This window comes from Humulus lupulus, chromosome X (genome assembly GCF_963169125.1).
Source record: "Humulus lupulus chromosome X, drHumLupu1.1, whole genome shotgun sequence".
Taxonomy (NCBI): Eukaryota; Viridiplantae; Streptophyta; class Magnoliopsida; order Rosales; family Cannabaceae; genus Humulus; species Humulus lupulus.
The window spans coordinates 4,604,183-4,626,450 of record NC_084802.1 but is presented as its reverse complement, the minus strand read 5'-3'; the positions used below and the strand labels follow the sequence as shown (position 1 = coordinate 4,626,450).

The window sequence follows — 22,268 nt, the reverse complement described above, 5'->3', positions numbered from 1 at the left end:
ATAATAAATAATCTCGTATTGTCACTCCCAAATTCAAAAATTAAAACAAATATAAACTTAAACAAAAATAAATAAATTATTTAATTAAAATATGATATTTTTTTCAAAATTTATATGATATTAATATAAATTTAATAAAAATAATTAATAAATTTTATAAATAAAACCAAAAAAACGTTACACATTGTTTGTATCTAGTATATATATATATAAAACTAGATGTATATATTGCATGTATTTATATATATATATATATATTGCACGTTGTTTGTGCAAAAAATATATATATATATTTTGCTGTATATATGTGTGGTGGTTCACTTTTCTTATTGAAGTATCTTTCTAAGAAATTTCTTGTTTATATATAAGAACTATTCAAACAACTTCAAAATGGGGGAAGAGAAAAAAAAATGGTGACAATGACAGTGAACTACTATTCATTTATAATTTTGAACATTTATTTACGAATGATGTTGATAATTCATCTCGACAACTCCATCAATTGATGTGGGCACTCCATCAACTAGCTCTGGATCAACTTAACTCATCTACAACATTTTTCTCCAAAATAAGAGAGATATAAAAATAATGGAATATTATGCAAGGTTAACTAGATTTATAATTTATATATCATGTATGAAAAAGAAAAAAATGTGCATATTGCACTAAGACTCGATATTGAATTGCACCAATAGCAATACGTCACTTATTTGTGGTGTTGGGCACCATTGGTGCCCTTAGCAATTCTCAAATTATATTAACCAATATATATATATATATATATAAATAAAGTATACAAGCAAGTTTAGAGCTTTAAATCAAATATGTTATCTCTACTTCTTTTCATATTTTCTAAAAATATAGCTCACCTACAATTTATACCTTTTATTTATTTTCCATTGTTTCTTACTTCTTTGAAATGTTAACAGTAAAGTAACATTTATATAAATATTATATATATAAGTGGTTTTACATGAGTGTAAATTGATTGGATAGATAATTTACATGTATATTTTAGAAGAAGAATATAAAAAACATAAAATTCATTTCATTCTTAAAACAAAAATCATATTAAGGTAAGCAAACAATCCAATCACCATTAATTAACCTTGACACAACGTTTCATATAAATTTGTTGGTAACCATGTTACAACAACTACCATTTAAGGCTCAACCATATAAAATTTATTGTCGTATATTCTAGAGACACTAAAATTTATTTTATTGAGAATGATGCTTTTTTTTTAAAAAAAAATTATCGAAACAATGATGTATGTAAAATAATGTATAATAATAATTATTATATTTTAGGTAGATTAGCTTAATTATTTAGTAAGTCACTTGTAATTAATTCATGTTATGAATAATTATTAATTATTAGATGGTTTTTGAAAAAAAAAAAAGGAATTTAGATGGTTTTAAATGTATTTGGTGTCTCCATAAATGATACGAAGATTAATACCAAATATTAGAGATACTCTTTAAGGGAATGTTTGTTTTGAGTAGTTAAGCTCATTTGGAAAGTGTAGAAAGGTTTAGGATGGAGGTAATATTAAATTATTGTGTACAAAATGTTTCACTTTACCTTTAAAATAGATGTGGGACCTACACAAATTAATTACTTTACCCCATTAAAATTTGAACCAAACATAAAAATAGTTTTAGATTCTCATTCCCACCTTCACTTTACCCCATACCAAACACCCCCTAATTGTGCAAGTATAGATAAACTAGAGCAATCTATTATGAGTTTGTGTATGATTTTTAACTAATTACATTGCCTTGCAAAACAATATTTTATGTGTTTTTTCATCAAAATATATTAGTTGTTACCGATAACTACTCATAATTGTATATAAATTTTGGCACAAAAAAATATAACTTTTGAGAACACCAAAAATTCAAACCCTTCTAAAAAGGATATGGATAAACATGATAATTTTCTGGGTACCCTTCTTACAAGTCATGAGTTAATAATTAATGAATGCACATATGGACATGTGTTGCAAAAACAAAAAGAGGTAGTACTTGAAAAAGAAAAGGGAAATTTTACCCTTTATGCATCATAATATATTTAATTTTTTTTAAATGACAACATAAAAATTCTCCCCATATTATGCCCCCTCTTATATTTTGGACACAAATACCCTCCTCCCCTCCTCACTCAAATTTAACACTTCACTCTCTCTATCTCTTTCTCTCATCCCTCATTTACAGCCATTTTTTCACAGCTCGGAGGTGGAACGGATTGGAAGTTTCTTGGCGTTTTTAAGAGAAAAAATCATGGGTAAGTATCATTTCATTAATTTACTTATGAATATGAAATGCCATAGTTAGAAATTAGATTTGAACTGTTCCGCAGTTGAGTTTGTATTTTTTTCTGCAACTTTTGAACTGTTCTTCGGATCTGAGATTTCCAAAATCGATAGTACATCGATGCTCCATCGATTCCCCATCGATTCCATGTCGATGCTAATGCGAACATCTAAATTAGATGATATTTTCGATGTAATATCGATGGTGTATCGATGTTGCATCGATGTCATATATGTTGATTTGGTTCAGCGTCGATATGGACTCGATATGGACTCGATGTGGCATCGATATTACATCGAAATTGAATCGCATACATAGGGCAACCATCAGCATCGAGTCCACATCGATTCCATATCGATACTGAGGCAAATTTCGACGTTAGTATCGATGTAATATCGATGGTGTATCGAAATGACATCAATGCCATATATGTTTATTTAGTTCAGCGTCGATTTAGCATCGATGTGGCATCGATGTAACATCGACGCTGAACCAAATGAACATATATGGCATCGATGGCATTTCGATACACCATCGATACTAACGTCGATTATATAATTTCGATGTTGGTATCGATGATGTATCGATGGTGGTATCGATGTTGAATCGATGCCATATATGTTTATTTGGTTCAGCGTCGGTAAGGCATCGATGTGGCATCGAAATGGTATCGCATCGAAATGGCAACCATCAGCATCGATGATGCATCGAAATGTCATCGATGTGGCATCGATTTTGAACTACAATACAGATTTTCATAGGCATCGATTTACCATCGATTCTTCATAGATTACACTTTATTTTTATAATTTTCTTATGTTTTTTTTTTGTAAATTTGCAGGTTCCAGAGTTAATATAATTGTTTCTTACAACGGTGTTTGGGAACAGAAAGGAGAAAAATGGAATTTCAAAGCTGGTTCGAACACTATAATACATGTACCAATTGATGTTGGTTACATAGAATTATTGGAGAAGTTGTATTCAAAGTTGAAAGTGGATCAGTCATTGTTTGACTTAAAGTTGGAAGTGCCGTTTACATGCAATGATTTTAGTGTAGATCCCATTGAAATCACAGATGATGAAGGAGTTAGTGCTCTTATTCTTGAAAATTCAAAGTCCTTAAAACATCGGGTTCCTTTATGCGTTAGTTCGATTGCAAAGAACATTGCTCTTATTGATCCATCTCCTAGAGCGAGTGTTAATATGGAAAATCATAATCAATCATGCACGGCTATTCCACAAACATCTACTGGGCCAAGTGTATGCATGGGAGGTCCTAGTCATAATGAAACCTTTTTTCCCCCAACAAATCTCCCGCATGATGATGGGTATGAGTATGAGCCTTATGTCAATGACGATCCAGTTGCCCTTTTTGGTGATGATGATGAAAGAGTTGAGGGGTGCAGTAGTTCTGATGATAACTCAGAGGATCAGTTGTCGATGCTACATGTGGTTCAAGTAGATAATTTAAATGTACGACCATTGCCAAGTCGTCAAGAAAGCCAAGGACGGAGGACTGCTGGATCAGAGAGCAGTCGTCCAACTACACAAGATGATGGAAATAGATGGAGTTCTCCAGCGTATACTGCTGAAGATATCCCATGCCCCTCTTATGTTATCCCCACGTTATCTGGGGTGAGTTGTGGAGTAATAGAAGTTGGGAAAGTTTTTGAGAACAAGTTAGAGTTGAAGACGAAGGCACACTTGTATGCAATGAAGCAGAACTTCGAGTTTGTGGTGAAGAAGTTAGGTACTGAAGTTTGGTATATCACTTGCAAGGATCCTGATTGTGGGTGGAGATTGAGGGGGAAGAGAATTCCTAAATCTGATATGTTCGAGATAACTCGTTTCACCAACAAACACACTTGCTCACTTGACCTCCGACATAAAGGCCATCGCCAAGCTGCACCTTGGGTTATTGGTCATTGCATAAAGAAAAAATATCAGACTGGATCGAATGCGTACATGGCAAACAACATAAGAGAGGACATTAAGAATGATTATGGCATTGAGTTATCATATGGAAAAGCTTGGAGATGTCGAGAGAAGGCTCTTTCTTATGTCAGAGGGACACTGGAAGCATCCTACCAGAAGTTACCATCGTACCTGTTCATGCTTCAACAGAAAAATCCCGGGACGTTGACAGATTTTGTCACTGAGGAAGATCGATTCAAATATTGCTTTTTCTCACTCGGAGTTAGTAGAAAAGGGTTTCGTACATGTCGTCCTGTGTTATGTGTGGACGGTACCTTTTTAAAGACAAAATACGGTGGGAAGATGTTATGTGCAGTCGCACTGGATGCAAATAACCATCTATATCCAGTTGCATTTGGTATTGTGGATAGTGAGAATCATGATTCTTGGAAGTATTTCATGTCAAAGCTAAAAGAAGCGATTGGGGAAGTCGAGGACCTGGCGTTTGTATCTGACAGGCATGCAAGTATTACACATGCCTTGGAAACTATTTTCCCCGATGCCTATCACGGTGCTTGCTACCACCACATTAGTATGAATGTGGTTGCTAAATTCAAGACTGATCATTGTCATGTGTTGATGTATAATGCGGCATATGCTTTTAGGAAATTCGAGTTCCACGCTAACTTCGAAAAAATCAAATCAAAAGACCCAGCCATTGCTCAATACCTAGAAGGAATGGGTTTTGATAAGTGGTCCCGTGCTTACTTTCCTGGAAATAGGTATGTCATTGTCAATTGTATTTTAATTTTTGAAATCTTCTAAATGTATGTTACTATTAAATTTTAGTTTTCCTGGATACTAGGTATAATATAATGACAAGCAATTACGCTGAAAGTTTCAACAATAAGACCCGGGACGCTAGGAGTTTTCCGATAACTACATTCGTCGAATTTATTCGCTTCACACTACAGTCCTGGTTCTGTAATAGGAGAGAAACTAGCGAGAAGACAACTACCACTCTTGCACCGACCTATGAGAAAAATTTGGTGGATATGGCTGAGAAAGCTCGATTCTTGATTCCTTATGCAATAGGGAGGCATGAGTTCCATGTGTTAGATGGTGAGCTGAATGGTGAAGTCGACCTCCTGAATAAGACATGCACATGCGGCGTGTTTCAGATTATTGGTATCCCATGTGCTCATGCACTATCTGGATCCCTTAAGCGAGGGGTGAACTTTTATTCGTTGTGTTCAGATTACTATAAAATTGAGACATGGAGGTCCTCTTACACAGAATCTATATATCCTACTGGTAACGAGGAAGAGTGGATTGTTCCACATGACATTATGACAATAACAGTGAGAACACCTGCGCAGAAAAATCCGGTTGGTCGTCCAAAGAAGAAACAAGGTAGGCCTAAGACGAAACGCCATCCTTCCAATGGAGATAAATTGGTTGTTCCACGCAAGTGCAGCACTTGTGGAGGTCTAGGCCATAATAGGGCAACTTGTAAAGTTCGTGTTTGAAATTTATGGCATCAATGTTAAACTTTTTATTTGGGTACTAATGGTCTTTGTTACTCTTTTTATTTGTGTATTGATGGACTTTGTTACTCTTTTTATTTGTGTATTAATGGACTTTGTTACTCTTTATATTTGTGTATTAATGGACTTTGTTAATCGAAACGACATTTTTTATATACAATACTAAGGAGAAATATACTATTGTGTGTCATCGAAATCAAAATAAATGTTCTAACATCAAGGGTACACATTCTCATAAAAAATGTCGATGCATAATTTATCCCTGAAGTACTGAATGTTGTCCTCGATGGCATATGATAAGGGAATGTCTCCAAGAATGAACTCCAAGTGTTTGATGGCGAATACACCGCAATCTCCGCTGAAACCAAGAAATCTTTATTGTGAGTGTATTGAAAATTAAAGGAGAACATTATTGAAAATATGAATTTAGTACGTCTACCTGGTTCTAGACTGTGGGACAATATCAGTGGACATGCGCCGCCAATCAAAGTTTGGAACGGTGATCTTCGGTCTAGCTATTTTTAACTTGGGGTGTCCTTTAAACATACCAGAAGCGTTGAGTAAAGATGGAAGCATCCTAGTCCAAGGCTCCATCAACTCAGGCAACTTAGTATGGCTAAAGTTAGAATGATCTGAGTCAAATACAGTGATCATCCAATCAGCGAAATTTATTTCGCAAAGGACCCAGTGCCGATTTTCCATGCACCAGTGGAAGTAGACCTCGTTGCAATCACCCCAAGGCTTCTTGTACTTTTTGGCATCTCCTTTCAGGAAATCAAGAATGTCCGAGTCCCATTGGTAAGTCCTGCCATCTTTCTTGAATTCCTCGTATCTGGCAGGAATATATTGTGCAAATGATGAATCAAGTACGGTGGCTTTCACGGGGTACGTCTTCGGCAACTCAAAAAGACGTCTCCGTATAAGATAATTCGCAGCGTCGAGATGCTGCAAATAAATAGAGTAACGTTAAGGAAGAGTGGATTGTTAAAATGAGATAAATGTTCTAACAAACATAAGAGACTTACAGTTTCTGCCAACCATTCTTTTGCCACCTTCAACTTCAAGAACCAAACAGGGGTCCCATCACAACATTCCAACTTCCTCGGTCTGCTGTTATCAATCTCACCGAGTACCCATCGGTTAAAAGTTGTCAACATATCTTGATCCAACACCTTTAAAGGAAGGATCGTAACTGGGTCCTTGAACTTTGGTTTCTTGGCTGCTGGAGTATAGTCCTCGTACCTTACTGGTCTCTGTCTAGTACGCTTACCTGTAAAGGAGCAATTAGTATCTAATCTTTTTAAAACAAAAAAAAAACTCATGGATTAGTCGTACCTAAGACCGTCTGCACTGGCTGAGAAGGTGTGGCTTCTCCAATAGAAGGCTCGTAACATGAGGGGAGAATGTCGTACTCTACATCATCTGTTGGAGTGGGTGCATGAGTATGTGCAGGAGTAGGTATACTACCTAGTGTTGCCAGCTTCTCTAATATGACTTCTTGATTTTTAAGGACGATACCTAGAGTGGCCTTAACATCGTCCACTGCACCTGATAGTCTGGCTATCTCACCCAACACCTCCTCATAAGCCCCAGGAGCAGGAGCAGGAGCAGAAGTAGGTTCTGTACTAGTATCTGGAGCAGACTCTGTCGGGGCATCCTCCACAAATATGCCAGCCTCAACGGCTATCTCAGCCACCGCAACAGCCTCTGCCTCAGGATCGTAAGGTCTTCCATCCTCTGGTGCAGGCTGGATCATATTCTGCAGCATCGCATACCTAGGAGCATCCCCCTCTGTCCTCTGATATACGGCATCAAAGAAGTCTCGCTCATTTGGTCGAGGCCTTAGGATAGAAATGCATGACAACTGTAATGGAAACACAACAATCAAATTAGAAATGACATAAGTTGATTAGTATAATTCAAAATTTCTTAAATTATTTAAATGTTTTATAACTTACATGTCTCCTCGCAAGTACATCCTTCAAATGCAAATGCTTCGGCTGGCCTATGCTCTCCCACTGTAGCATCCTAGGGAACTTGAATCCACAGGGCTTGGCGTGTTCCTTCTGTAAATCAAGAATCGTCTCGTACGCCCAATATTGCAAGGCTGGTGGATACCCCTTGCAAGTGTACTTTGCCTCCACCTTAAAACCCTTAGAAGACTCCGCCTCAATGATCTTCTTCGCCTTCTTACCTGGTATTGTACCACCAATCGCTTTCATATCTCTATTGAATTGTTTCACAGTTGTATCGAATGAAAGGGATCCCCATGGATACTTCTCAAAATAATCTAAATCCTCGACCATCGACAATGAATCTCGCCAAATAGCATTGTCGTTCTCAGCGCCCAATAGTATCCCCTCCACAAAGTAAACCAAACCGAGCTTGTACAAATCATCAGGTACATCGCACATACTAAAAGCTCGTTCCAAGATACTGAACCGAATGTCTTTTTCGGGTTCCACACTGAAATATGTATCAACTAGGCGGGAGGAAGTAATGTGAGGTTCAATGTCAACGGCAAGTGGTGGACAGGAGCAGCTCAGGCCGGTGATAATGGCGAACTCGTGCACCCCAAACTTACATAAGTTTGGGCCCATCAAGAAGTGCACCTCATCGCCACGCGGAGACTTGACCTTCCGCAAAAGTAGTGTGTGAACCAATGCCCCAGAGAACGAAAAGGGAGGGGCTATGAAGAATGGTCCAAAAACAGACTCATTCACCCTCCCCAACAATCCATGCTCCTCAAATCTTTTCTTCAATTTTGTTAACCTCCCGGAACCCCTATAGGTCATACGACCGACATAATGATCCTCCATAGGGATCTCAAGTGGTGGGATACGTTTGGGTGGCATCTGCAAAATATCAACAAAACAAAAAAAAAGAATTAGTTGAATTTATAAAAAATACTCAATCTTTTGTTCAGCATCGAAATGGGCTCGATGTACCATCGAAATAGCATCGATGGAGCATGGAATCGATGCCATATATGTTCAGCATCAATATGGCATCGATGTGGCATCGATAAACCATCGTTTGCCATCGATTATGAATCAGTATCGACATGGCATCGATGTAGCATCGATGTAGAATCGATGTAGCATCGATGTAGCATCGATGGCCTTTCGATGGTACATAGATGCAGCCTTTCGAGTCCACATCGATGCTCCATCGATGCCATGTCGATGCTGATGCGAACATCCAATTGAGATGTTATTTTCGATGGTGTATCGATGGTGTATCGACGTCGAATCGATGCCATATATGTTCAGCATCGATGTGGCATCGATGTGGCATCGATGTGGCATCGATGTGGCATCGATGTGGCATCGATTATACTTCAGTATCGATTATGCATCGATTATGAAAGAATCGAGATGGCATCGATATACCATCGATGGAGAATCGATGGAGCATCGATTACTCACTGTATGTCATCGTTGGAGCATCGATGGAGAATCGATGGAGCATCGACGTGGAATCGAAAGAACATCGACCCACAAAATTTTTGCAGAATTTGCAGAATGCACATAGAATCAAACCCATTTTAAGCTACATTTTTTGCAAAATAAAGATTAACAATCAAACCCATTTCATCGATTTATACATTACGATTCAATTTTTTTTTAAAAAAACACATGAAAACCGAATGTCTTACCTTACCGTGGCCGGAGATGGAGAAGACGGTGGCGACAGCGACTGTGGGGAGAGAGAGAGCTTCGCCTGAGATGGTGAGAATGTGACCCGAGAGAAAATAATGAGATAGAAATGAGAGAGTTTGGCTGGGAAGAGGGAAGAATTTGGTTTGGCTGGGAAGAGGAAAGAGTTCGGTTTGGCTGGGAAGAGAGAAGGTGAGGGGTCCTGATGGGTATTTTTGTCCAAAATTTTAAAATGGCATATATATGAGAGATTATTTTATGGTGGCATTTAAAAAAAATTAAGTATGATATTACACATACTGTCTAAAATTTCCCAAAGAAAATGAGTAATTGTCTATCTAGTCAACATTTTGTCCTTATCTTACTTAATGATATCTCTATGCATAAGGACATTTCTTGGTGATATATAATTAAAGACAAATTTGTATCAAATTAATTTATAGATTTAAAATTTACTTTGTTTGAAGAGAGAAAGAGAGATAGTGACAAATGATGCATTGCATTGCATACCTTGAGGTGGTGTGATAGGGAAAGAGTAAGGTTTGTGGTGAAATCTTGGAGTGTGACTCTTTTGTTTAGGCCTGCGAGGAAGTAGTTGAAGGAGTAATCGTTGGAGCCACTCCCCACCACAAATAGGTAATCACCCAAAATTTGCTCGCTTTTGCACCCTACTTCGCCCTCGAGTTCCGGCAAAGTTATTTTCTCCAAGTTTCGAATTTGTTCTCGTAGGCTTATTACGTTGCCCTACATAGAAATGGTTAGCCATACAATGTATTTGTTGTATCAAATTTACGAAACATTGTATCAAAATAAACGAAGAGTAATGATATGTGCATTCAAAATATATCTTCAAATATTATACACAGTGATGTAGCAGTTTAGCCTAACCAACCACATTTATTAAAACTGGGACCTACTGTTTTAAAAAACAGTGACACGTTACTGGGTATAATGTTTGAGTGCATATTTTAGGTGCACATATCATTACTCATAAACGAATGATGTTTGATAAAAACATAATTAATTACTAGTTATTATAATTTTTTTTTTCTTTTTCCACTTTCTCTCCCCTTCCCTAATGCTATAAAAATACATACTTCTTATTAGATAATCTTTGATTTATAAATGTCTGGGTTTTATTTATTTTTTTAGATTTGTGACATTTTTGTCTTGAATGTGAAGACATATTTTGGAAGAGATTTTTTGGTTGGCTGTCTAGCGTTGAGATATTGACTTATTACGTTGGTTGGGTTTATGTTATGATGTCAGTACTTGTCACTGCTGCAAAGTAAATATGGAATCTTCATGTATGGTTAAATTATTTATTCATTTATTTTTGAGGGGTTATTAAATTATTCTTTTTAATTGATTTTACTCTAGAGTTTTGGTATAATATTATTCTTATTGTAAATATAGTACGTAGTATATTTTGTTATCGTTTAAAAAAATTTGTTAGTCCACCGGCTTTAATTGGTTAAATATATAAAATATTTTAATAATGAAAATTATTAATTTTAATTATTTTGTTTTGTTAACTTTAACGGAATATATTTTTAAAATTGATTGAAAATAAATATTTATTAATTATATTAATTTAAATTTAAATATTATAAAATATTATTACTATAATAATATTTAATACAATATTAGATATTTAATAATTATATTAATATAAAATATTATTATATATATTTTTTAAAAATCATAGATAATATTTAACTTTAATTTTTTTTTTAATATGTTTATGTCATTATTTTTTATATATATAAAATTATTTATTTATTTAAAATTTATATGACAATCATAAAAACTTAATAAATATGTTAATTTTTTAAAAATAAAACTAAGCGAAAAGTACAATTTTAATTAATTTAATTCTTTGTGTGTGTCAAATACAATGGAACACACTACGTACAATTGACCAAACCAAATTAAACAAGAAATGTCTTATATGCTTATATTAAACTACATAACAAAATGCGACGATAATTAAGGAACGAATTAATATAAAAATTAGTAAATATATAAATTTAAAATTAGTACTGTACTATATGCATTTCAAGCCATAACATAGCTGAAATAACTAGCTGCCCCCTTCTAAATTCTAATAATATATAAGTATATTTATATATCATATATCTATAGCTATAGCTATAGCTATATCACAATAATTGGTTTTGAATAATTTTTTCTTAAGGTGGCTCAATATTTTGTATGAAAAACAAAATTCATTACTAACTCAAATTAATTATAGGAGAACATATAAAACGAAAGCATAAATCTACCTAACTAAAATTCCCACTAGACCTAGCTACTAATAGAAGGAGCAAGTGAATGGATCACCATGTTCAACACTCATCAAAATAAAACCATATCTTTAAAAGAAATTCTTTTGAGAACTTATTTTTCTTAATAATAAAGCATATAGAAGTATAAGGCTTAATAAGCCTAGTTTGCTTCATATAATGGACATTTTTTTGTACCTTGCCCTACTTACAACTTCAAAACATGTGTAAAAACTAACCAAGATTATTGCTTATTTATTTTTAATGACTATAGTGATATTTATTAAGTTGATAAATATTAAAACTATTTATATTAATTTTAATGTTAGTTATGTTTAAATTAATTAAATGTTTATTTTTGTTAAATTATTTTTAAAAATAATTAAATTTAATAAATATTAATTTATTAATTTATTTAAATTTTAATTTAAAAAAAATGATAAAAATAATATTAGCGGCGGACCCCGCAGCTAATAATAATGGCTCGGACATGGGTATTAGCGGCGAGCTCCGCCACTAATCTCCTCCGCTAATAAATGATTATTAGCGGCGGGTGTGTCAGTCCGCCGCTAATAATCATTATTAGCGACACTTTTTTAGGCGCGGCGTATTAGCGGCGGATTTAGACATTATTAGCGGTGGAGTACCCCGCCGCTAATAATGGAATTTCTTGTAGTGACATTGCTTGTATCTAGTATATATATATTGCCCGTTTCTTGTGCAAAATATATATATTACTTGTATCTAGTATATATATATGTGTGGTGGTTGACTTTCCATATTGAAGTATCTTTCTAAGAAATTTCTCGTTTATATATAGGAACTATTCAAACAACTTCAAAATGGGGGAAGAGAAAAAAAAATGGTGACAATGACATTGAACTACTATTCATTTATAATTTTGAACATTTATTTATGAATGATGTTGATAATTCATCTCGATAACTCCATCAATTGTTGTGGGCACTTCAATTGAAGTATAAGTTATTTCAACTAGCTCTGTATCAACTCAACTCATCTACAACATTTTTCTCCAAAATAATAGATTTATAATTTATATATCATGTAGTGTTGCGGAGAAAGATTATTATGAGTAGTTATTGGTGAAATAATTTGGACTTTGGGTTCTAAACAAGATCATATGCAATCGCTTTTTTCTTGTTCATATTTGAACTTTGAGTTTTGGTTAGTATTTATAATACATAGGTTGTTTTTTGACAAATTTTGTATTAGCAGTGATGATTGAAGTATTGTTTTTCGAATGTGTAGTTATAATGAGATTGTTTTCTTTGGAATCAAATAAATTATATTTTCCTAACTTTTCACATATTCAGTGACGATAATATATTTTCCTAATTTTGGAAGCCTAAACTAAACCTATTATTGTAAATTCAAGTAATTAATAATATTTTATTTATACTATTTTGTTTGGCTTCAATGATGTTTTTTTTAGTTACTTTGTTTGCAAGGAAAGAAAGTGTTGTATAGGATTATATGTATGACACTATGTAGTGCACCAATTTTTTTTTTATTATTTAAATTTTGTGTTTTATTTTATTTAAATGTTAAGTGTGATGAATTGTTTTATTTAAATGTTGTTTATTTTATTTAGTTGATTGTTTGTCTTATTTGATTGTTTGCTATTTTATTTAATTGTTAGAATTGTTTGGTATAATCTTTTGAATTTAAATTTGTTAATTGTTTGTTTGGTTAATTATTTTAATAAGTGAATAAATGTGTAACATGTTTATTTTACTATTAGTGTTACATTTTAAATAAGTGTGACAATTGGGGTAATTATGTGAGTTTTGGTTGAATGCACTAAGGTGCATGGTAGATAGTAATGCACCCTAGTGATTTAGTGTGTGCAAGTATATGGTAATAAGGTGTACATGTGTAGATTTTCTACACATTTTATAATTGTCATTTATTTGATATTTTTGGGTAGTTTTATTTAATTGATAGGAAAATAAATTAATCAAATTCAAATGGGACAAGTAAGTGGACGTGTGATGTAGTGGGAAATGGAGTGATATTTTCCATTATTTTTCTAAGGTAAATAAAGTTAAATCGGAAGAGGATAGCTATTATGGGTAAGAGAATTTGACCATTTTAATTCAAATAAATCAATCTTTATTATAAATGATTTTAGGCTTAATTAGGTGAGTGGATTGGGAAACTTACCATTTATTTTGGTGAGGCTTTATGAGGGAATTATGATTAAAAGGAAAGAAAAGAAGCAAGAGAGGCCATTTTGCAAGCTTGTGCCGTGACCTAGGGAAAGAATAGAGAGAAAGAGGGAGGCGAGCTAGAGAGAGAGAGAGAGAGAGGAAGGGCTGCCATATTTTTCTAGAGAAGAAGAAGAAGAAAAGAAAGAGAAGGAGAAGAAGGAGAGGGTTTTGAACCCTAGGTAAAAATCTATCAACTAGTGTTTCACATATGTGCATTTGGATCTTCTCCTCTTCTCTAATCTAAGGTTGACTAAAAAATAATTTATTTTAATATTTAACATTAACATAAATTGACAAATATTTTTAAAAAATAAAAAATACCCTAAAAATTTATTACAAATTGAACAGACAATTGTCTTTTTTTACGTGAGATGTGAAATGTTGAGAATACAAATTTCGCAAAATATTTATACATAATATTAAAAAATGAATAAACCCTAAAATAATATTTCATTTACTTTTTGTCGATCTCATTCATGTCCCAGGCCAATCTGTTGTCATACCTTCATTTGAGGCCTAACACCTCATAAATTAATTTGAGTTTGTAAATGAATTTGGATGGTTTGTTGAATAATTATAAGATTCAATGCAGTGTTTGATCTTGTGATATATTTTTTATATTTCAGTTGCATAAGTGAATTTCTAAGTTAACATTTTCATACCAATTGTTAATAAAAAAGTGTGTGGTCATAAAAAAATAATAAATACATAGACCACCCTCAGTATATTATACAATTTATTTAATTTACAGGTTATTTTCAATTTCTTTTACAATACTTGTACTAATGTCATAGTTGGCACACATTATTTATCATCTCACACCATTTCAAAATAAACCCCTCTTAAAATTTACAAAAGAATAATATTATGTATAGTCAATGACGATAAACAATAGTATTTTATCTTTTATCTGTAGTTGTCATGCTTCATAGTTATTTTTTTCTCCATAAGCAAGTTTTTATTTAGTTATTTTAATGATGTCAATGTATGAGGGTAGTTATGTCAATTTACACATGGTTATCAGTGTAAATGGTTAGTTAAAAACTAGAGTTATTACTGAATGGTTTAGGCCTATTTTGGACCGTTACACCTATTTTAACAAAGGCCAGGTGTACCTGTTAGGGTTGGGTAGGTTGTCAATTAATTTGTAAGATAAAATATATAGATTTGTCTTCATTCATGGTGGATGTTAACATTTTTTTATCACACATTGTACTCAACTCTTGTGAATCTGGTCTCAAAACTCCATTCCCAACCTTCACGAAGTCATTGTGTAGACTACTTGTACTATCGAAGAGATTCGACATCAGTGGTGGCTGGGTACAAAAATATTATCTAGACAGCGGTGGTCGTCGAATACAAGAGCGCAGGAGCCGAACAACTTCGAATCCAATCGTCGGCAAGCAGAAATTGCAGATCCGTTCAAAGGTGTATGTTCATCAAATGAAATCACTTTCATTTTTACTTCATTCATTATTTATTTACTTAATATCCATTAAACTTAGGGACCTGACAAACCGACCAAAACCATCCACTGTGTTATATATATAAGCATATATCTTCTCCAAACTAATGCAACAAAGTGTAGGAAAACAGAGGGAGGGACACAAGGATGGCATCCTCAAGTAAAAGCCACATGTCACAAATGACAACTTTATTGCACTCCCGAGGTGGGGGTTGGAAAATATGTTTAATTCGTCTTAGATTAGGGAATACATATTTCGCCATGTACAAATCACCAATTTATTTCCACTATTTGTTGTACCATTTGCTTCATTTGTCTCATCGCATTTTGGATTACAATTTTAACTGTCACTTCAATCTAGCTTAAATTTGGTTATCAAATTTATCAAAACACAGAACATGAAAAGAGGAATGACCATGTCCGATGAGCTAAAGATGAAACTGGTCTCCAAGCGTGTATGTAAGTCGGAGACCCCCATCTCCTCCTCCTCCAGCTCTGGCACCAAGGATTTCATGGTGGGGGGGTCCGACCACAACTCAGACATCATTGTACACCAAGGATAGCATGGCATTCGTAGACAGAACAAATTAAGGAGAAGGAATTCAATGGACACTATCACATTAAATTCAATGGACCACCTTTCATTTGAGGTAAAACATTTAAGTATATATAACTCCAATTTCATATAGGCATGTTAGCTGTACAAACACTTGTTCCAACGTATTATTAAAAGTCATTCCTAATCCTTACACCTCTCGTTTGGTTTTACATGTTTCTATTTTTATGCATACAACATAAAATTTGGCCATTTGTATTGGGAAGGTCGGTGTGGTTTATTTAAATTATCTTAAAATTGAAAATTTGTATTATTATGAGGACAAAATTAATTTGCATACCATGTCAGGAGAAAGAGATTGATATTGACGGGGCAGGAGATTGTGAACTAATCATCGAATGGTATGCTAAGCTCCCAAATTTAGTAAAAGATAGAGTTAGAGTGACAGGTTTACAGCCTTTAGTGGACGGCATAAACCAATCAGAAATGAATGTTGCACTATTACAAGTACTTGCCGAGAAGTGGTGGGATACAACACATACGTTCATATTCGAGGAATTAGGAGAGATGACATTGACCCCCAATGATTTTAGTTCAATTTCTGGAATACCAGTGCATGGTAACCCATTGAAAATGGATAGACGCATCCACAAAAAAATAGAACAACTAACAAAGTTAGTAGGACAACCATTAGCAACCATTGGCAGAAGAAGGGTGAAATTGAGTTGGCTATACAAAGCTTACCGCAATATGGAACTAAGAAATACTGAAGACCATGACATTTTAACTAGGGTCTTCATCCTCGCACTACTTGGGTGCACTTTGTTTGCACGTTCTAATAAGATGGTGCACTTGTACTACTTACCGTGTTTGGCTAGTATAGGAGATATAGGATCTTTCAATTGGGGGGGAGCTGCATTGGCTTTTATGTACCAGCAAATGGATGACTTATGTAGACAAAACACACACTGCATGGGAGGCCTTTGGAAAGCATGGGAGGTAATACAAAATCTCTATATGAGGCATGTTTGTGTTGCCATTTTTCTATTCATCACAGAATGTTATATAAAACATTAATTTTTTCTATATTATTGAAACTTAACAAACAGTTTTCTTCTTATAACAGGTTTGGGCAAGGGAATACCTACCATGTGTACGTGTTACACCACAATCGATATCATCAAAAGTCTTTCCACGAAGCCTTCTGTGGAGTAATTGTGTAGAGTCCAAGAACTTTACTTAGCTAATTGTTTAGTAGTATTATAGTATGTTTAGTGTTATCTTTGTTACTATGGATTTTTGGTTCAGACCGGGAATTATTTGGACACTCATAGTAGTACTTATAAATTTTCTAAGTTTAACCTATAGTTTAAGAATATTAAGTATAACCTAAGGTTTGATTATATGACTGATATTAAGGATAATATTTATTATACTATAAGGTTTAGATATCAACCAATAGGAATTTAAGCACATGTTATGAATGGTAATTAAGGATCAAAGATTTTTGAGGATTTAATTTAATAAGGAGTAAAGTTTGAATGTTATAGGGTCAGCCAGCAGCTTTGAATACGTTGAGGGCTTAGTCAAGGCTGTTTACTCCATTCAAACTTAGCTAAAAATGTGTAATTTCGTGTTTAATTATTCAGCGTGTGCCGATATATCGCAGCTATAGGGGGCGATATATCGCAGCACGTAAATACGGAAAACACGAAACGATGCACGGTCGCCTCGGGCATACTGGCCCAGGCGATATATCGCCTACAGGGGGCGATATATCGCCTCCTCCAGTATGTTTTCAAACGTTTTTGAATTCATTTCCTTTCAGCCATTCAAACTCCTTCAACAGTCCAGCATCTTTTGAACGAGTCTTCAGCCTCTGCTGAACGATTATTCAAATGATTTTCACCTAAAAAGCCATTATTTTTATTCAAGTAAAATCAAGATACTTTCATTCCCAAACTCTATAAATAGGACCTAGTACCCAGCCATTATTCACCTTTTGCTCTAAGTTCAGAAGCTGCTAGTGTTAAGTGAGTGTGAGAGTGTAAACACCTGGTTTGGGAAAACTAAAAGCTTAAACATCATAAGCTTATCAAACACTTTGGGAAGTGAGTTCTATAGTATTTCGGTGGAGGTGTAGATTGGTCTTTCAAGTCTTTGAGGTAACCAAAACTCTAGTTCCTTTCTGTATTATGTTATTTTCTTTCTCATAACCTTCTACTCAGTCCCCTAACCTCATTCTTATTTTGGTTAGGGAATCCAAGTCCTTAAGCACATAAGTTGTGGTAAGCATATTCTCAATGGTTTAGTCTTCATATTCATTTCCTTTTCATCTCTTTTCTTCTTTAGACTCACTCTTTCTAATGGTTATTAGTAGTGTTCCAAAAAGTCCCAACTCAGTCGACATATCCCGGTAACTTTGGTAAGGAAAATAGGCTAGAATCAATATGTTATGTGCTTATGTTATCTATATGTTTTATGTTATTAAATGTGTTATGATATGTATGTATGTTTGTAGGCTTGGGCATATGACCCATATGACTAACAAGACCCCAAATGGGTTATGGGCATATGACCTACTTAGCTAGTAGGACCCCACTAATTCCTTAGGCATATGCTTGTTTAGTCTATGGGACCCCAAGTAATAATGGCCATTATAATAAGTGTATGTTATATGTATTATGTTAAGTCTTTATGTTTCTTATGAAATTATGTATATGACTATGTGTTAGATTTTCCTTGCTGGGCATTAGGCTCATTCCTTTCTGTTTTATGTGCAGGAAAATAAGCTTTAGAGGCGGTAAAATTCGTGACGCTTAGAGGATGTGTATCGATGGCGAATGGAGTCAAGGGGTCGAGCGTTATTCGATTCAAGGATGTAGTCTCATTTTAATCTTTATGGTTTTATATGTATTTTCCGCATTTTCTTATGTAATGTCTTTTATTTTAAATCATCTTTTGTTTTTAAAGACAATGGGATCCCATATCCTTATTAGTATTTTATTTATTTGTAAGTAACTCTTATTTTACAAGTTACTCAATAAAATTATGGTATTTTCGTAAAAATGTAAGTTTATGTATAGTTTCGTTAATGGTCCAAATAGTCTAGATTAGTGGGTCATTACAAATTGCCCTCCACCAACAATGGGGATTGCGGTCCTGTTGAAGTACTATAGGGAAAAACTAACAAATCTAACATTGGACGAGGTAAAATCAAATGTATGCTATGCTAGCGTATAGACTGCAATTATGAAACCAATTTCACTAAATTTCTAATTTAACCAGGTTGAGCTTTGTCCATGGGGAGATGAACAAATTCAACCTTATTATGTTGCCCTAAGTCAGGTAGCCAACTCCAGTCGAATCTTACTGGTTGGCCCGAACGGAGCAGAGTGGTATTTGGGGGAGCGAGTTTCAATGCAAAGTTGTGGAATTTTTCCCAACCGAATACCACAACTACCACCCAAGTCAATGCTTGTTCGAGAAAAACTGGTCATAATTACAAAGCCGTGGTGTTTGTCTGGTAAATCGGCATCAGAATTCTGGGAAGAACAAACAAATGAGAACTGTGAAAAGTACAAAAGAGAAGTTTTGTGTAAAAAAACACACCACAAGGTATGTTTTTCAATTTAATGATGAAAGTTAAATTCAATATTATAACTCACTTGATATGTGTACTGTGTATTTTTGTATTAAAATAATGTAATCTCACTTTATCTAGCTATGCCACGAACTCCAAACATTATTTATTTTAATTACAGTACAAAAAGACACATCTATGTCTCAGCTGCATCCTTCATTCCAGCATTCCATAAACTTTTTCTGAATACTTAACGCAATCTTATATATTTTTTTTCAAATTCAATATTAGGTAACACAGTCAACACCAAAAACACTTCTACGAAAAATAGATGCGGTTCAAAGAGAGTTAATGCAGCAAATGATTAGAACAACGACTGCCTTGAATAATTACAAGTCCATACTTGAAAATGTGCACGAGGAAATGGTACCTTAAATCAAATAACAATCCACAATATAAGAATATGAATTATATTTTACTCAAAACTAATTGAAATTAATCAAATTGCAGGTTCACTGGACAGGTGAAGACAGCAAAAGTGATTTCAAAAGGGACAACTAAGGAGATTACAAGGACTCCATCAACCATTCATATACTGGGCCCGTGGGGCAGCAACAACAATAAAATTAATACTCATACATGTTCTTCCTTCACTTTTAGAACATAATTACAATAAGGAAGATGTTGTTTATTAATGGGCATTTATATGTGTACTTTAAAAACAAGTATTGTTTCCCAAATTTTCCAGTTCTGTATTATTAATTAATATGACTACTTGTGCTGAAGTTTTGTATAATAACCAATTTTCGAATCCAAATAACATCCAAAATTAGTGATTGCTTCCTATAGTTGTTTAACAATTACATGGTTGAAATATCAGCCACGCATGTGGGTCATTGGTTAAGTACAAACATCTAATATTAAATATTTTTCAACAATTTAAAGCCTCAACAACACAAAGCTTTTCCCTAATTTTGTCAATTGAAATTAAGTAACGTTCACTATTATTTCTAAATACAAGCTACTCCAAAGATAGTAGACTGTACAAACAAAACCAAAATAAGGTATATTAACTGTAAAATAATTGATAAATTGTAATATATTACAAAACTTAAATCAACACATTCATTGACTCCAATATATTTCAATATCTTCTTTTTCTTCTTCTTTTGCTTCTTCCTTAGCGTAGGTTTGTAACTAATGCATTCTTTGCATTTGATAATTGTGTGTCTATCCACACTACTCACAAAATTACAAAACAAAGATAACAAACACAGGACACTTTCTCTATTATAAAATCTCTTCTTTTGTTCAGTGAAGATGTCAAAATTATTGCGCCTATAACCTTCCTATCAAACTCCCGCGGTACCTAATACAATTGAAACATTAATAATTAGTAAAGGTATATTTTCACACAATTTTATTTAAACATTCAGGTACACTAACATATAATGGTCCTATTCGAATAGGTACTCCAGGAACATAGTCATCAACCACATCATCTGCTTCATCACCTAACACTCCCTTCACATATTCTTGTAGAAGCATCCTTGTGACATACACACTGCAATCATAATCAACGCATTTGTATCGATGGGAAATAGGTTCACTTATACTAAATTGTGTAAAAGAAAAATCGGATCCGTAAACTTTTTTGAATTGTTCACTGAATGCATTGTCCATGGAGCATTGCTGTTAACAAAAGAGAAAAACAAAATTTCAAAATGTGTAAAAAATTGACAGTTCATAAATTTTGAAACATTTGTAAAAAATTAAATTATACTGTGAATCAAAAAACTATACAATATATACACACCATCGACATAATTATGCCACCACATAATAAATACGAAGGAATGCTGAAGTTATCAAACACATTAACTTTCTTCTCAAACAAATTGATTACTGCTAGAAACCAATGCCTTTTAGCAAGCAAAGGCACGTAAACCTGCCAGATAGTCATCAATAAGAATTACTAAAATCTCATATACGAAACCATAAATTCTATTCATAAAAGTAGTCAATTTAACATTTTCCAACTGATCAACCTCTCCACACCATTCAAACCATGTCTTTTTATTACTTATAGTACTATAACATAAACTGTCTGGTCGCTGCAAAAAAATAAAATAAAAAAAACCAAACAATATTGTCATCAACATGGCATACAAAAATAACAACAAAATTCTTTTAAGTAATACAAACCGATAAAGCTGTCGGGATCCACCAGAATCTCATCTTTTTCCCATTCTTTTCCACTTCAACTACTGATAAAATATCAATCATACAGTTGACAACCTTCAACATTAAAAAATTTGCCACATATTATTTAATGTGAGTATAAGTCTTCATTGACCAACTTCAAAATTAAAAATTTATTTAACATCCTCACTCTTGCGCTGCATAGTTGTTTATCTCCCAAACTCAAAAAATCAGACCTCCGCCCAACTACTTTGTCTCCCAAGAAAACTATCTCCCTTGTAAATGAAAAAATGAGTTCAAATAATTATATCATCTGTTTAAATGATAGCATGTCCAAATATTTAAATACAAACCATTCAAAAGCTTACTCCTGAGGAAATTTCGAGTCCATCACATAGTTCAACAACTTTTTCTCAGAATCGTTCAACAACTCCAAATTTGACCACTTTGTTCGGCTTAAGAGGTCTCCACTAATGCAACAACGATCCAAAGTATACTAAATTCAAACAC

The 22,268-nt window shown here is 33.9% G+C and overlaps 1 protein-coding gene and 1 long non-coding RNA gene across 2 annotated transcripts; one reads left to right on the top strand and one right to left on the bottom strand.

Moving 5' to 3' along the window:
* Positions 1-2,049: 2,049 nt before the first annotated feature.
* LOC133804627 (uncharacterized) lies at positions 2,050-5,759 on the top strand. The gene is made up of 3 exons (XM_062242773.1): positions 2,050-2,287; positions 3,158-5,012; positions 5,096-5,759. Exons 1-3 carry the CDS (start codon positions 2,284-2,286, stop codon positions 5,757-5,759), a joined length of 2,523 nt encoding a protein of 840 aa, XP_062098757.1. The 5' UTR covers positions 2,050-2,283.
* A 145-nt stretch (positions 5,760-5,904) lies between these two features.
* Positions 5,905-6,369, bottom strand: LOC133804738 (uncharacterized). The gene is made up of 2 exons (XR_009878597.1): positions 6,217-6,369; positions 5,905-6,135 (listed from the first exon to the last, which is right to left on the bottom strand). It is a non-coding gene; the product is annotated as an uncharacterized LOC133804738 (long non-coding RNA).
* Positions 6,370-22,268: the final 15,899 nt, after the last annotated feature.

What these genes read in the sequence shown, in the direction of transcription:
- LOC133804627 (XM_062242773.1), top strand. An exon ending in GCTTACTTTCCTGGAAATAG is followed by an intron (nt 5,013 to 5,095) that starts GTATGTCATTGT and finishes CCTGGATACTAG; the next exon opens with GTATAATATAATGACAAGCA.